Source organism: Antrostomus carolinensis, unplaced genomic scaffold (genome assembly GCF_000700745.2).
Source record: "Antrostomus carolinensis isolate BGI_N321 unplaced genomic scaffold, ASM70074v2 scaffold29472, whole genome shotgun sequence".
NCBI lineage: Eukaryota > Metazoa > Chordata > Aves > Caprimulgiformes > Caprimulgidae > Antrostomus > Antrostomus carolinensis.
This window is the reverse complement of record NW_010302188.1, coordinates 68,780-85,182: the sequence shown is the minus strand read 5'-3', so window position 1 is coordinate 85,182 and position 16,403 is coordinate 68,780. Positions and strand designations below refer to the sequence as shown.

At 40.4% G+C, this 16,403-nt stretch overlaps 1 protein-coding gene across 1 annotated transcript in view; it reads left to right on the top strand.

The window, feature by feature from the left end:
• Positions 1-419: 419 nt before the first annotated feature.
• LOC104521661 (protein unc-13 homolog B) overlaps positions 420-16,403 on the top strand; it is a gene marked incomplete at its 3' end in the record, with an annotated part of 82,721 nt that continues 66,737 nt past the window's right edge. The window contains exons 1-3 of the mRNA XM_029083957.1: positions 420-2,877; positions 7,730-7,755; positions 14,204-14,250. Of these exons, the coding sequence (XP_028939790.1) occupies positions 420-2,877; positions 7,730-7,755; positions 14,204-14,250 (2,531 nt within the window). The remainder of the gene's footprint in view (positions 2,878-7,729; positions 7,756-14,203; positions 14,251-16,403) is intronic.

Below are 16,403 nucleotides of genomic sequence, written 5' to 3'. Positions count from 1 at the left end.
AAAAAGGGAATGGCCATGGAATTGCTCTTTTTTCATTTTTATTTTATTTTTTTTTACCTTTTTTTTTTTTTTTTTTTTTAACTTTCTTGGATAGAAGAGGGAGAAAGGAACACTTATTTTGACAAAGAAGGACCTGATCTGGGGAGGTGGCCAAAACCAAGATGATGTCTGTACACTTTAAATAGCACATCCTCTTTCTGTCTGCTTTTATGTGGATGCTGTGGTTTGTTTTTTTTTTTTATTCTGCTGCTTAAGTTACTTTGGCTATTTCTATCTGAACCAAACTGTAATGTTTTTTCCCCTCTTTCAGTAGCTGCTTCGTGACAGAATAAAAACTGGATGTGAGTTGTGCGTTGGAAAGTGATTGATGTGTGCGTATGCAGCTTGTAGCACTATGAGAAACACAGGTGCAGCTGCTGATGATGTTTGCTAGAAGTAGATTGAAAAGGCAAGAAAATGAAATTACGCTTCTGCACAGACAACCTCTTGTAAAACTGTGGGGCAGGAAGCAGTTCAGGAAGCAAAAACTCCATTTGTTTCTGCGGGAGAAAATGAAGAGGCTTCTTCAAGGCCAGGTAGATGAGAATCCAAACCACGCGCATCACTGCCAGCTCTCCCCGGTGGAGATTGAAACAGACATGTTTGTTTGTGGAATAAAGAGGAGCTCTGTGAGCACTGAATTTTCCACTGCTGGAGGGGACTTCCATCAGGATGGAGGATGTGATTCCAAGGGAGTGAGTGAAGTGTGTGTTGGTGAGGTGGAACTGAACTGGGATGGCTATGTAAAAATACCATGCTCAGTTCAACAGAACAAGAAGGATTTGCAGGGAAATTCTTCTGATGGTACAATGCAGACCTCTTCTGAAAGAAAGGGCAGAGCGTCTGAGGGGCAGGACCTTTCTTCACTGAGCATTACCATGAGCTGGAGGGAGGTAGCTGAAAGGCAAGGATGCTTTCCCCAGGAAAAGCCCACTGCATACAAGAGTCGTAGACGGCAATCAAGAGATCGCTCAGCTGATGTGGTTGATTACATTGTTAAAGAGCTCCAGGGAATAAGTCGCATCCAGACAGAGATTGCAGAGCTCCGGCAACACCTCACCTTGATAAAAGGCTCTGTGGATGAAGTCTCCAGCTGCGTGGATACGGTTTTGAGTGAGATAGAAGGCCTGCAAGGTGGTTCCACTAGCAAAACCCAGGGCACACATGCTCTAGAGCCAGCTAGGGAGGTACACAAGGAAGAACCAATATTATATTTTTATGGCATCCCGGAAAAAGACAATGAAAACACAGTAGAGCTTATCTGCAGCTTCTTGTCTGAATATCACTGTTTCAATGGCATCCAGTGCAGTAAGTATATAAAAGATGCTTATAGATCAGATACTGGTACAGGCAAGCCCTTAATGCCAAGACCAGCAGTTGTGAAACTTGTCAATTGTGAACAGAGAGACTTTATTTTACAGAAGTCTATCCTTCTGCAAAGCTCAGGGGTTCGAATTGCTACCAGTGAAGAGCAGAAGCAACAGAATGGCCAGAGGGGCCGCAAAACAGATTCAGTCTCTTCGCAGTCTGGCTTCAAGAAAAATCATCGCAACTCAGTGAATCCCGATGCAGCTCAAAGAACTGATGCAGTTGGGCAGTTTCGAATGGACTCATGCCAGGTTAAGTGTAAAAGCACGAGTAAGAAAACACAGTGTGTAGAGGAGAAACTTGATTCTGTACAGAAGTCAACCTTGACTAAGAAAAACAACTTGATACCTGAAACTGCGAAGGAAGCACAGACGATAAGCTGCAGTGAGCAGCCTGCAGATGACAGTGACATTCAGCAAGTCCTTCATGAACCTCTACAAAATCCGCAGGTGACCGGTTTGGCCAAATCAAGTGATGGTAGTTACAGCTGCTCATCTGACTCTTTGGGCTATGCAAGCCAGATGTGTGCTTCAAGCAATGGTAGTGAGCACAGGCTTGACTCTGAAAGCATCACTGAGAATGGTTCTTCCCTAATAGATAAAGATGAGGGGATAACCACAGAAGAAATTGAAACAGACTGTGATACCCCATGCAAATTTGCTAGTGTGGACAAAGTTGATGTTCAAAGAGAAGATGTTTCTAGTGGGGTGACAACCATTAGCTATGATCGTACAACAGATGAAATGGCTGATAGTAGTGACAGCTTGAAAGATATGATCCAAATGGACCTGAATGATCAAGATCCAACTGATCAGGTCTTTAGAGATGTCCTGGAAAATTCCCAGTACTTCCTTGACCATTCCCGGGATAACATTGATCTTGTAGACATGAAGTTTTACACTAATAAGCTTGGAAAAGCTATTCATCACTTCAGGTCTGCCCTGCAGGTGGTTTTTCACAAACTGGAGACAAGTGATTCTGACATCCTTTTAGAAAATGATAGTGGCTTACAGATGGATGATGACAATACGCTGATGCTGACCAGTTCAGGTATGTGTGGCAGCTCTGACAACTTTGCAGAAACCCCTCCCAGTCAGTCCTCTGAGAGCCAGGCAAATGCAACTGTCAACAGTGAAGCGTCCACTCAAATGCGGTTTGTTCCTTCCAGTATCTCTTCTGTTCCATATGAACCTCCTGTTTCCAGTTTGATGCCATCATCGGACTGTGAAATCCCTGCTGGGCAGCGCTCACCTCCTGAGGAGCTTGGAGGAGATGTGAACTCTCTACCTGAACAAACAAAGGAGTGCAGACCCATGAGCCTCGACAAAGTGTGCGCAGAGACCATCTATTTGAACAAATGCATCAACAATTTCAAAAATGTGCTGAGGGAAAAGAGACAAATGCGTAGGAGACTCTTAAAAGAATTAGCGCAGGAGGGAAACTGGATTTCTGCTGAGGAGACAAATTCAGGTAAACAAAAAAAAATGTTTTTAAGGAGGTGTTAAATTTGTGCAGCCAGTAGCCAACATCTCACTCTGTGGGTGAAGAGTTTATTAGAAGTTGTGAGCAAATAGTTATGAAGGCAAGTCCATATGTTGTACAACAGTAATGTCCAAAAAACCCTAAAATTTATTGTGTAACACACCAAAATGCAAGTTAGAAAGCTTAATCTCTCTCTTCTTCCTCTCCCTCCTCCCCCCCCTCTTTCTCTTTCTCTCAAGATAGGGAGATTTGCAGTGCATCTTCAAAATAGCAGGTGTTATGACTTTTCATCATAATTCGTGACTTGATTCCTTGTTAAATATAATAGTTAAGACGTGATAAAAAAAATGTGTGTTTGAGCTACAAGTAACCAGATTTGCAGTTTTGGGAGTTGAGTGGATCCAGACTTCAAGTGCCTCCATCACAAAGTGGGAGTTCTCAGTGTTCAATCGCTTCTAGGTGTTATCCTAGTATAGACATCTAAAAATAAACATTAAAAAAAAAAAAAAAGTTGAGATCCATGTTTTGGTATTGTTTCCATAACTTGCCCAAGAGATGAGAAATTTTCCATTTCTGTGGAGGTACATCCCTTATTTGCTAGCACAGATAACAAAGTGTTTGACCACAGCAGATGTGAGCTGATACAGTGGTGGAGCGACTTTCTGTGTCATCTCTGTCCAGATCACTACACAGTTAAGGGAAGAGGCTTAACTGTTTAAAGAGTGGTAGATACTGGTACTGCAGCTTGAAATCATCAGGTCTTTATTGTAAGCTTCCCTGTATCAAATATTTTGTTCACTTTTCTTCTTGTGACCATGAAAACTAGTCAGAATAATCAGAGTGCTCTTTTTCCCATTGAAAGAGTTGTCTCACTCCAAGTGTCTTTTCCAGTGACTGTGCTTTTGCTGTGAAAAAAACAATCTGTCAATCTGTATTTGACTTTGGTACCAGTCACCTTCTCAGTTATGCAGATCATAAAGCTTGTAATCAGCTCTTTGCTTTCTTATTTTGTACAAGGTCCTTAGTGTAGACTTGATTCAAACAATAGGTTTTTAATGAGTGGATAGGTTTTTAAAGACTAGGACTTGTTAGCAGGCTTGGCACAGTTATAGATGTTTTGTTTCAAGGGAATGTTTAGATTACTAAAGTATAGATAGTACAGATGAAACAGGTTTTTTTTTTTAAAATTCAGGAATCTATTTTTATTTTCTGTTTTTTGTGGGGTTTTTTTCTTTTTTTTTGGTAGCGTTTGCATAGTGCTCAAATCCTGAACATACATCCTAATTTTAGGACCCAAGGGAACACAGTGGCTTGGATTAGCATTTGCCACAGTGCAGCAAAATTATTGAAATAATCCATTTCTGAAGGTAAGAGGAGGCTGCTTATCTCAGCAGAGTTTCAACAGTACAGGCATGTTCACAAGATGAGAAGTAGCCAAAAGAGCAAGGAGGAGGAAGACCACAGATGGACTTTGGTGCCTTAGATCTGCCACCAGTGTGGACCGGCACTCCTGAGCATCCATGGTTCGTTTCTCCTGGACATCATTTAGTGATGTGACAGAGAGTTGATGGTTGTATAACACTTGCGGGAAGGTGTATCTATATGGTAGATAGGACAACTGAAGTTACAACAATAAATATAGGATGAAATAATGATGTAGGAAATGTGCTCTGAGAGACGGGAGGAGTCTAAAGGAGTCAGGGGTAGTGGAAAACACTGGGTAAGGGATGAGATATGGGAGTGAACTTGGAAGAAACCCTGAAGCAAAGCAGCTCAGACCGTCGGGACAAGGCAGAGAAGCTGGAATGGCAAGAGCAGGCCTGTCAGGAGTGGAAGTTGAGGGATGTAATCAAAACAGGATGGGCAAGGGGACAGTGGGTGAATGGCCACTTGTCAGTAGCCAGAGCAAGAGAAGGGGATGACAGTATTGCCAACGGCTGTAGAGCAGGGGAAAATTAATCATATTCTCATTTGTTTGAAATAGTGTTGTTTTGGCATCTGTTTTCTGAGAAAGTGAAGCAACAGTTTTACGTGCTGCTTTGCTATACTCAAAATATGTTTGAGCCAAGCTTTTATTTTCTTCCTTTGGAAAAAGCATCATACTCAGAACGCAATGAAAGGTTGTTGGTTTGGTTTTTTTCCCAGCTGCAGATGAGTGTTTATGTCTTACTCTAAAAAATAGTTCTTAATAGGCTTTTAAGTTCCTGGGTCAAGTCCACTGAAAACCCAGTTCTCCCTGCTGGCTTTTTGGTTCTGAGCCTGAACCACTGTATTATTCGTGTCTGCTTGAAAGTTCAGTTCAAGGCATTTTATTAAATGTGTTTGTCAGCAGTCTGCAGCAAAGGTACGGATGATAACTTTGAAGGTGTTGGTAAATCTGTGTATTTTGGTGAATCAGAGATGATGCACTGGCATAAAGGTTTAAATTATTTATAGTTGTACACAGATGCAAATTACTGGAGCAATTTAGAACTTGGCAGATGCATGTAAATAATTGTTGTGTTTAATTTGAAGTTAAAAGAGGAAAAATAAATCCCTGAAAATCTGACAAAGCTTTTAAAGCCTTAATTTGAGAAAAAGGAAAAAAAAAATAGTGAAGTTAAATATAGTTTGACTTTGTGTATGTTTTTAAAAAGCCCTGAAATAGTAGTGAATTTTGTAGGTGTACATTGACTGCTCAAAAGTGGAATGGTGAAAGAATTCTGTGATAGGGGTTTAACCAAATTAGTCACTGTTGACGATGCTGTGAGCACACCTACTGTAATATGGCATAATCAGAAGATTTAAAATCTTTGTCTGCAGTTGCTCAGAGCTTTGCCAAACTTTATATTTGACCTGGAACTGTCCCTAGCAGCTTTAAACTAAAATGGCTCAGAAATCAGACATGTATGGAATTTAAGCCAAAATAGTATTTTTTTTTCTCCCCAAAATGAGTCTAATACAAGATATATTGCTTTGTGTTTGTATAAAAATAAGTTTGACCTGTATTTGAGAAGCTCTAGTGCCCTCAGGCCTTAAAATTTGGCAGTGCTAGTCTGTGTCAAGGATTTTTCTGTGGAAAATCAACCCCCAATGAGCAAAGTGAATAAGCTTTTGAAAAATGTGTAGTTCGCATATGCTGACTGGTAGCTCGCTACAGTTGAGCTGTTGTGCTGCCAGAGACTCCATCTGTCTGCAGTGTTTTCCAGCTGGGGGCTAAAGCAGGGTTTTCCCTGCTTGGCATGACTCTGAGCCAAGGCAGACCTAAGAGGGCACATGAGTCAAGACCTTCTGCATCTTCTGTGCTGAGAGACTTCACTGGAGACATCAGGAAGGCATCTGGTTCAAATACACAGGAGATTAAAAATCCAAGAATGAGAGGAGTCTGGATCTGTCTGGGACACATGGAAACAACCCCAGGGACCAAGTCAGGAGAGATTAGGCTTGGGCTTGAAGGTTTTGGAGGTGACTGTGCAAAAAGAAGTAGAAAACCAGGAGAATTGAAGTCAATTTGGGGCTTCCTAGGTGAGAAGGTTTTGCTTAATAGAAAGGGACAGGCAGGATGATGGTATAGAAAATCACTTTAGAGGGGAACAGTCAGAAGTGTCTGTGCTCAAACATGCATGTTCCCATCTGAGTCTGGGATGGACCCCAAGTTTCTTCAGCCTCTCCAAGTTGGCAGGTCTGTGCCAAGCTGACTGCTAAAACATGGCACTACTGTGGCACCGGCTGTTCGGCAGAAGACAGCAGCGTCCTGCCGCTTGCTTTTTCTCCTCCATTAGCTCACGAAGGAGAGGCTTGTGGGGTGGTCTGGCGGCTTTTCTCCCTGCTCAAGATCCATGTGGGAATGTCTTAAGGTAGAAACTAGGGTTTTTATTTTAGCTACAATCCAGCATTTCATTTGCTGAAGTAATTTGACTTCTCCTTAGTGACTGAGTTAAAATAGCTTCTCTATTTTCCTGTCTTAGTGATTGCATGTGTATAATTACACCCATATAGACAGTAACTTTGAAAACTATTTTAGCTTTTAAACCAATTTGAGTGGCCCTTGTTGCCATGAAGATATTCCTTTTCCTCCATCTTTCATACACAAATGAGTAATATGATTCTTCTATGTAGATTCAGAATTATCTGATTAGAAAACTTAAAAAATATCATGTCTGTACGGGAAGTTTTGAGTATGACTCTCATATAACTTTACTAGCCTTGAAATTACCTATCCATAAACATGAATTTTTGTGTAGGAGGCTTCTGGGGTTTTTTGTTTTGTTTTGTTTTTTTTCCCCTCAGAGGAGTATTGCCTAGATTTATAAAACCAGAAAATATCTCTCTGCATTATGGTATTTGCAAAAGCAAAATGTGTTCCGTGGGAGCTATCAGTTTCCTCGTAATGGGCAAGATGTACAGGGGGCGAGGAGGGAAAGAAGGGGGATGGTTCAGATGCAGGCAGTGGATACAGTCTGGGTGAAAGGGGGAACAAATCTGTTCCTCTCTATTAAATACAGGTTCTCTTTCCTGTGTGGTCAATAACAGCTCTAATTCTGTATTAAGATTACTTAAAATTACTGAGTTTATAAAACAGCAACTGTAACTCTAAAAATCAGCTCTCAAAAGCATATGTTCTAGTGCGTGTGCAGTTATGGATGAAATTTGATTAGTTTAACTTGAGATTAATTGGTAGAGATTAATTAACTGGTGTATATCCCAGGAAGCACATGGAAAACTCTCCACTGCACAAATATTTTATCAACTTGTGGCAAATGTTTACCCCACTTTCTGAAATCATTTTACAGAGCTCATGGCAGAAATGTGGTCTATTAACTTTTGTTCCTCTCCTTCTTCTCTTTTTTTTTCTTCACAGAAGGAGGTAGAGGAGAGCTCCAGGTTGTACATGTTGTTTCTTGTAACCAGCATCTCTTTTGGAAACTCCTGTGTGTGCATGCCTTGTCTTCATGTAGCTGATTGCTCCCGCTGAGGCGCTGAGATTCAGTTTAGCATGTTGTGGTTGTCAGAGGAATTGTTAACACTGTGTTATGAGTTAAGAGTCTGTTCAGTGCATGTTACTTTGTACAAAGAGGAAAACACAAGTACTTGGAGTGATCTCCCTTTGGTGCTCTGTGGGGTGTGTGTGATGTGCACAGGCATCGCAGTAGTAGAGCACAATTTGTTTATCTTGTCTTTTCCAGTCTTCCTCCTTATGAATCTTGTTTAAACCAAGTATTTACTCATTTTTCCTCAGCTGTATTATTTCATTCCATCTCTATCTGGTTTGTACACTTATAGCAATTAGAGTAAAAAGTACCACTGTGGGCTATAGTACTGATACTAAACAAGACTATGGATGCTGGGAGGTGACTGCTGCAGATCCCGTGCCTTTTTAGCTAGCTACAGGCTGCACTTTGCTTTGAGCAGGGCCATGTGCCCCATGGGAAAGGTAGGATTTTTTACTTAATGCCTACAGCTATTGCTTCTCCACTCATGGACCGCTTGCCTCTGCTTATCAACCTGTGGGCAACAGGTAACTCTTTCCTCCTAAGAGGATCCACAGAATGTTTTGGTTGGCTGCTGTGTAACATAGTTTGCAACTGTACTCATATAGAGAAATTTCTGCCTATTGGATTCTCAACTTTCATATTTTCTCGAATCTATGCTATGTGGATTCAGTGACTCCTGTGTTTCTACCTCTCCCTTAGTTGTATGAATCAGGCTAAATCAGCTTCCTGGAGTAGGCTTGGCATTGCATGGCTTTTGGACCTTTGTGGAGATCTTATCCTTTGAGTTTGATGAATTTGCATTTCTGAGCTTTGTTAGCTCAATATAGCAGCAGTTTTGTTTCATTCTTACTGGTAAATGTCTGTCCATTAATACTTTTCCAGGAATGCAGAGATAACTGGTGTCAAATATTGGTGTCAAATTTTGTCCTTTTCTGGCTTCAGTGCAAAAACATTGCAGCATCCTTTAAGCTGCTCATCTGGCAGCTGGAAAACTGATCCTGGAGGATGTATCAGGTGGAAGGAGCTTCCTTTGGGGCTCTTCAGTCATTATTTAAATCGACGCTGTTGCAGAATGAAGTGTATTTAGAATAATCCCTTGGCTTGTTGCAGCTTTGGATTCCATGTAAAACGTAGCATACTTGAGTCAATGAAGACATTGAACCACAAGACTGACTATTTTAATTGGGATGATTTAGTTCAGTCTGATTCTGCTAACACTCCTGAAGAAATGGTCTAATTAGGCATGACCAGAAGTTAAATTTAGACAGTGAAACAGTTGCTCCTTGTTTTAGCCTGATTCAGATTAATCTATAGCTAAATTGAGGTCTTTGAGGTTTAATAATGAAGCGTGGTATTTGAAAACAAGTTAGGATGATTTTCAAAACAAATAAAAAGTCATTATTAATTTTTTTATCTGTTTAAATAAAGCAGCTTTCTGTGTTTTACATCTGTTTTTTAATCTAAGAGGATAATGTGCTAGTCACTGTACTTAAATGTGATGGAAATTTACATTGTTAAAAAGCCTTTTATGTAGAGAGATTGATTTATATGGAGAGGGCTAACAGATCTGGGGATGTTCTTTCTTTTTCTTGTGCTGTTCCAGACTTAGTGAGTTATTTTTTTTATGCCTCTCTGTCCATTTTATGGACTTTCTCTTCTACAGGAGTACATAACTGTTTGTTTTCTCCATTGAAACTTCTTCTTGTGTATGAGATAAATTGTGAAATTTACAAATTGCAGGTTGGTTAAATAACTTCTCAAATTACTTGTAAGTCTAGTTGCTGCTTTTTCTGAGTAAGCAAAACTCCTGTTAGTTTCCTTTTTAACTCCTTTAAACATTGCCTTTCCTGTGACTGAACACTGTGCCTTAAACGATCACATCTGTTGACTTATTTAGTCCAGGGAATGAAATTTATGCTATTCTGTCACTGGAATTATTTTGCTAAATGTTTCTTGGCTGATAAGAAACTTTAATTACTTGGAGAAGACCTTTGAGCAACTGATTGCAGCATGCTTTATTATGAGTGAATATACTGCCTTACTAGGAGTGACAAGCGCTTCCCCAGGTGAAGGTATTTGTTGGACAGTGGGTGTAAAACCATCATCTATCAGCATCAGAAATAAGAAAATGAATAGAGATGTGATAGTCTGTTTTGTTTACATGTTTGCTTCCCCACCTTTTCAGTGCTGCTTTATGTGCTTACTGAAGATTAAAAAAAAAAATCAGATTCAGACTAGTCTGTCTGCTTTCAAGGAGAGATCAAGTGACAGCTGTGCAGAGAAGTGAAGCATAAGCCAGAAAACACTTCCTGTGATGTGCAGCATGTGGATGTCTCACTGTTAAATGCATTTACTTTCCCTTTGCCCTCCCATTTGTTTTGGGAAGGACAGTGCTAAGAACTCTTGACAGTTGTTCCAGTGTTGTTCTCATCTGCCTGTTGTTTCCTCTGCTTGCCTAGGCTCTAAGCAAGCCAGGCTGTCCTCATGGGCTGAACATGAGCAGATCCATGGCTGGTGACAAGACCCAGAGCAGCTACTGGAGCCTTCCTGCGTCCTGGTGCAAGTGCTGCCTTCTGAGGGTGGGGAAACTCCCCAGGTGCAGCAAATCCATCTAAACAGCATTGCTATTTGCCTTCTTTAAATGAGGAGGAATATGTGAAGTGTTCCTACCCACAACAGTGACGTAAACTATGTATTACTTTGTTTAACTGGCACTCCCAGAGGTGTCTGGACTGTGTTAACCCTCATGCCAACACTCGTAGATAATGAAGCCTCTGGCTCTTCTATATATATGTCACTGCAACAAGGAACTGTGGAGGACTTCTTGGTGACTTGCCAGTCCTAGGCCACTGTGTGATAATGTGCCATTACCTCATGTAAAACTGGCCAATTTCCTTCTTTAAAACTGGCTAGGTTTGGTGTCTGCTTCTTCTTTTGAAAGGCTACTACAGAACTGTAGTAGCCTTTGGTTAGACACCTGAGAACTGTCATGGTTAGACACCGGACCATTTTCATCCTCCATTTATATTTAGCTGCAGTTCTTATATTGCTTTTGCCATTTTGTGAATTCTTTTTACTTTGATATAGAATAAAAAGATTGTATATGCCTTTCTGAAGGACCCCTTCCAGCTCAGTACAGTGGTATTTACACTTTTACTTCTATGGAGACATTTCAGTGGACACACTCTATAGATGATGTTCTTTCCTTACATGACTGTGTTACAGTGGCTCATGGCCAGTGTAATGACTAGAACTTGTCATCTCTTGTCACGTGCTTGGATGCAGTCAAATTCACAACAGGCTTTGGGTCTCTGACCTTACCATTTGTACCATGTTTAAACCTCTGTTGTTGCAATCTTCACTGCCATCAGTTCTTTCCATTGGCTTTCAGGGTTCTGTGTCAATAATTCTCTGGTGTTCGTCATCAGCAGATTTTATCAGCAGATCCTACTTACTCCCACTAGCTTCCTTACTGCGTTGTCCATGGCTGGCTCAGTTACAGTTACTTGTTTACCCACCTTAAAGCTCCCTACTCCTTCTCAGCTTATCCGTCTTTATTAACGTCACATGGCATTCCATTAAAGTTTTTTCTTATTCAAATGAAAATTCAGTTGATAATTCATTTTACAGTCTAAAGAAAAATGGTTGCTTTGTTAAACAAAAAATGCTTTCAAAGACTGGTCTACCCTATATATTTTTCCTGTTTTCTGATTGCCTCAATATTAATTCTTTCCTTCGTGTTTGCTCTGAAGTCTTTCAAGCTGTTGAAGCCAATAATGAGCCTACGCTACTCTAGATCACATTTTCTGTCATCCCCCACACACCTTAACTCTGGGTATTGCCTTGGCTCTTCTGCAGTCTTAAGGCATCAGCCCTTGTTTGATGGATGTCAGATGCTGGTTCTCTTGGCATTTTCTCAGGGAGAATACTGCCTGCAGCAAATTACCTCTTTACTTTGCTTTCAGCAGGTGATGAGCCCTGTTTCCACACAGCCATCACCTGCCTTGCCCCTGCATCAATATTGTCACTTACTGAAAGCTCTTTCTTTTGTTTTGTGCTGTTGTACCCAGATGATATTTAATCTTGACCCTAGATAAGCTCTTCCTCTTCTCGTGCTTTCTTTTTATTTGCATGTTCTGAAAGGCTTGGCAAAAGTAATTAAAATAAATTAATGGAAGTACAGTTTATCTGGACTCTTGGCAATTTTTACTTGGCTTGTCTCAAAATCTGGGAGATGATGGAGGTTTGTTTCCTGATCATGCTTTCTGCCCTTCCCTGCATCCACACTACCAGGTGTTCTCTGTTGACTTTTGGCTGCCTATAGGAAATGGTTATTGCTTAGTTAGATAACAACTATCCCTGGATCTTCTTCCCCTGAAAAGAGTTCTTGATGCTTTTGTGGTCTCCAGGCTGCAATATTGCCTGCACTATTTGTGATCTGTTAATGTCTCAAATATTGGCTGCTTATACTTAGTTTCTCACATAAACTGATTGAAAAACCTACTGCATGGATTCCCTTTACCAGAAAACGTTGCTACATTTGTGTTTGTTGTTTTCTATCAATCAGTACAGCTGAACTGACCCATGCTATGCTTGGTCCGCTATAAAGTATTGCTCTGTTTTAAGATTGCTTTCTGGCCACAGCTCTTCCATGTCTTCAAAGGCAAAGGTAGAGATGTCCTCTCTTGTGTGTTCTGGACGATCTGGTTGGATTTGCATCATTAAATCTACTCTCTTGACCAGCATTTGATTCAGATCCCTCCAGAGGAAATGCAGGTTTCAAGCTGAGGGGTTTTGGAAGCACGACTTGAAGCAGGGATGTGTAGAGCATGATCCTTCCTGCAGAAGCCTGGATCCTGGTGTGCTGCTCTGGCTGTGGGGGATGTGCACTTGTGCTGGACCATGGGTTTGGGCTCCTGCCTGTTCTGCAGACCTGTGTGATCATGTAGAAAAGCTGGAGTGTCCATTCAGTTATGGATAATGTAATGTTCTTCATGCCTGTTTAAAAATAAAATAATAAAAATTATGTAGTCTTCAGATCTGCCTAGCTCTCAAGTTGTAGGACTAACTAGCAAAGAGTATGGACTTTTGCTGCTTTACAAATTGAGATCTCAAATAGAAATTTGTTTTCCTTCGTTCTTTCTGCTCTTCTTCACAGGCCTCACCTGTCACCTGTGAAAAACCCAAGGTTGCACAGCTCATGCCAAATAAATTAATCTTGCACAGGACAAAATAAATGAATCTTTATTTTGGGGCTGTTTCCTTTTACCTTGCATAAAACTGGAGCTTATTTCCTGACCAATACTCCTTTACTTTGTGATGATTCTCAGGTTGCAGGTCCCATGGCTGAAAATACCTTGTTTTCCACTGTGTGCAGGTTACAGCCTCTTTACACTCTTGGCAGACATGATTATCTGAGGTTGGAGCATTAGCTGTTAGCATTGTGTCTTGCTTACTCCTGTTTGAAGCCATCTTTTCTTTCAGGGAGTGCAGGAGAATGTATGAACGGTAAGCTGGAACAAAGAGGTTTCCAGTTATAGGTAAACAATTTTCCCCTTACCCCAAACCTTCTGTTTCTTCCAGGTACATTGCAAGTTTTTAAACACTCCTCAGTTCTAATCAGTCCACTGAAGATTTTCAAAGAAATAAAACATCACTCTATAAATACAGTCCTAATATGAACAAAAGAACGAGTTGAATCCATTAATATGAATGCTCGTATTGCAGCCTGTGGTGTTCTCCATCATACTTTGAGATCCCAGTTCACCTGCAGTCATCTTGCAAGTGATGGCCCTTGTTTGACACCTGTTGGAAATTAATATAAATGGCTGGAGCTGCAATGGAACTTCTCTGCTTAGGGGGCTAAAAAGTCTTTGCATTTGAGCATGAACAAAGCTCGTAAATGTTTGTACAAAGTTTCATGTTGATCACTCATTTGTGCATTTCATACAGGTGCTTTTAATTTTTATTATCCTCATTATGACCATGTTCATGTAAGTGGTGACCTGGAGTGACAGGAGCTCTTCAATAACTCATGCTTTTGTTGGGTTGGAAAAAAAAAAAAAAGAATTGGTCTTTGAGACTGCATTTTGAAAGAAGAGATGTACTGAACAGGCTCTTCATGTCCTGGCTCTAGTGTTCAATGGTATTGCATAGCCTGTCTGTGTCCGTAGGACTTGTCCTGACATGCTGGTCATTGGAGGTGCTTGAATAAGTTTCTGTATGCATTTGCCTGCATGCAGTGTGGTCTGTTATCCTTTCCTCAGAATATAATCTGAATATTTTTTCTGATGTTTTTGGAAACTAATTTCATACTGTTCTTTTCCCTTCCCCTATTTAAGGGTCAAGATGAGGCTGATCCATCAAAACCACCCTGGCTCAAGGGAGGGTAAGTGGTATTTTGAGACCTTGTTTCTCTATGTTTATAATTACAGTGTACTTTGAGATCTGGAGTTCAACCTAAGTAGAAGCAGCACTTCTGATGTTTTTAATGGCTGTTTTCAGGAGTAACCAAGTGGCCATGCCTCAGTTAAGGCCAAGCTGCTGCTATATTTCAGAGTTTCTTCTTAAATAGCTGGAGGTGGGCTGCGCAGCTCTTCAAGAGGTCTGTGGCTAAGACCAAGATTATAGTTGCAATGTATAATCTGTAACATGATGGTGCCAAGTACTTATGGCAGCAGTGTTAAATAATCCTTACTGAGCACCACAAAGTGGTCTGGATGAGATCCTTTTTCATGAGTCAGTCACTGATGGCACCAGGGAATTGGAAGAATAACTCAGAAAGATTGTTGTGTGTTTTGCTCTTAGAAGAAAAAAGTAGCTTTGGGTAAGTTTTCTGTCTTTGCAATGATTTCTATGTCCTTGTGGTAGTTAAAATTGCAGTAACTCTGGAAGTTGTTGTAATTTCCCTTTTTTAAAGCAGTGATCATGTTACCTCTTTTGCCCAGGTAAGAGTGACAGGCTGTGCATTCTCTACGCAACACAGTACTCTCAGCAAATGAAGCAGATGAATTCTGATTGTGTGTAATTTCAGCATCACACTCTGCATAACAGTTGCCAGCATGGTAGCTTCCCTAGAATCAAACCCTCCCCAAAAAAAAAAAAAAAAAAAAAAGACAATGACACATTTTGTGAGCTGCTAGGTTATGTGCCTCGTACGCAATTGGAGTGATACGGTTTGGTGGTGGTGCACTCATTAGGAGCTGATGTAGCAGCAGATTTACACTGAAATCTCAGCAAGAGGTTGACTTGCTACGTGCATTAAGTTAATTCTCATACTGCTGAAGGAAGCTTCCCTAATAAAATGCAAAGTTAAATCGGAGACTTCATTATATGGCTTTCTGCATTTGGAGTCATTGTTCTGTGATGTTGGTATTCCCGCAAAGCATCCTCCTCACCTGCAGATGCCTGGAGCTGCCTAGCAACCCTGTGCTTTCCTAGGGAGGCCAGGACTTCACTGAGCAGGCTGCTGGAGGACTGGCAATTAGCAGGAGCAGAAGACAGTGATGTATTCTAACTATAAACAGCATGTTCTCCTGCTTTGACAAGGAGATGATGTTCTGAGTTTATTGGTTCACACACACAAAATGATTTCCTGACCTGAAAGGTGAATACACATAACAGTCCTGAAATACTTAAAAATGTGTTTTGTGAATTCAAGGCAATGTTTGCTCTGGTCTAATTTTTTCCTTTTCTATGTGAGATATAACAAAACAATCTGCCTAATGTAGTTTTGACAGAAGTCTGGTTTATTCACTGTATCCCCACATTCAAGGGATTTCTGGAAGAGGTGGTTGTGGGTGGTGAACCTTTAATTCCACTGTTAGCCACATTGTGGTTTATTAGCCACAAAATATGTTAATGCACTTAGGTTGGAGTTCTTCTTTCATATGAAGATTAGAGAAGTGGTGTCCTTTGAAGGAAGTAATAATCTTCTGTCATTGCAAACCATCCTTGCTTGCTTAAATTTTGAAGACTTAATGGAAGCATCTGTGTGATAAAAAACTTGTACTGAAAGATGAATATATGCTTCAAGCTATTTGCTCTTTCAGCATAATCCCACAGTAGCTCCCTGTCTGAAGTCACTGGCTTTGGAGAGATAAATTCAAAGAAAGTACAATTGGCATTATGGATCAGTCTCTGGGTGTCATATCTTATATCTATATATTTTATTTATTAGTGCAAATCATCTTCCCATACAGAAATGCTATTCACTCCTCAATACAGCACTCCGTAATAATGCTATAAATATTACATGCATTGCAGAGGAAAGTTACCCTGTTATATATAAAGCTACAGTGTGCATATTTGAGGCACTTTCAGTCTGTGCGAACACTGTAATTTTATTAAGCAAAGTAGAGATTGTACTTGAATAAGGAGACTGAGGTAGCTGAAAGCACAACAAGCTGAATAGTTTTGAAAATTAAGAATTGTTGTTGAAAATTCTGTTGTATTTTTTTTTAATTTTTTAAAATATTAACGAGTTAAAAGCAGGTCATCTGAGTGTATAAATGTCTAGGTACTGGGATACCTCTCTTCAGT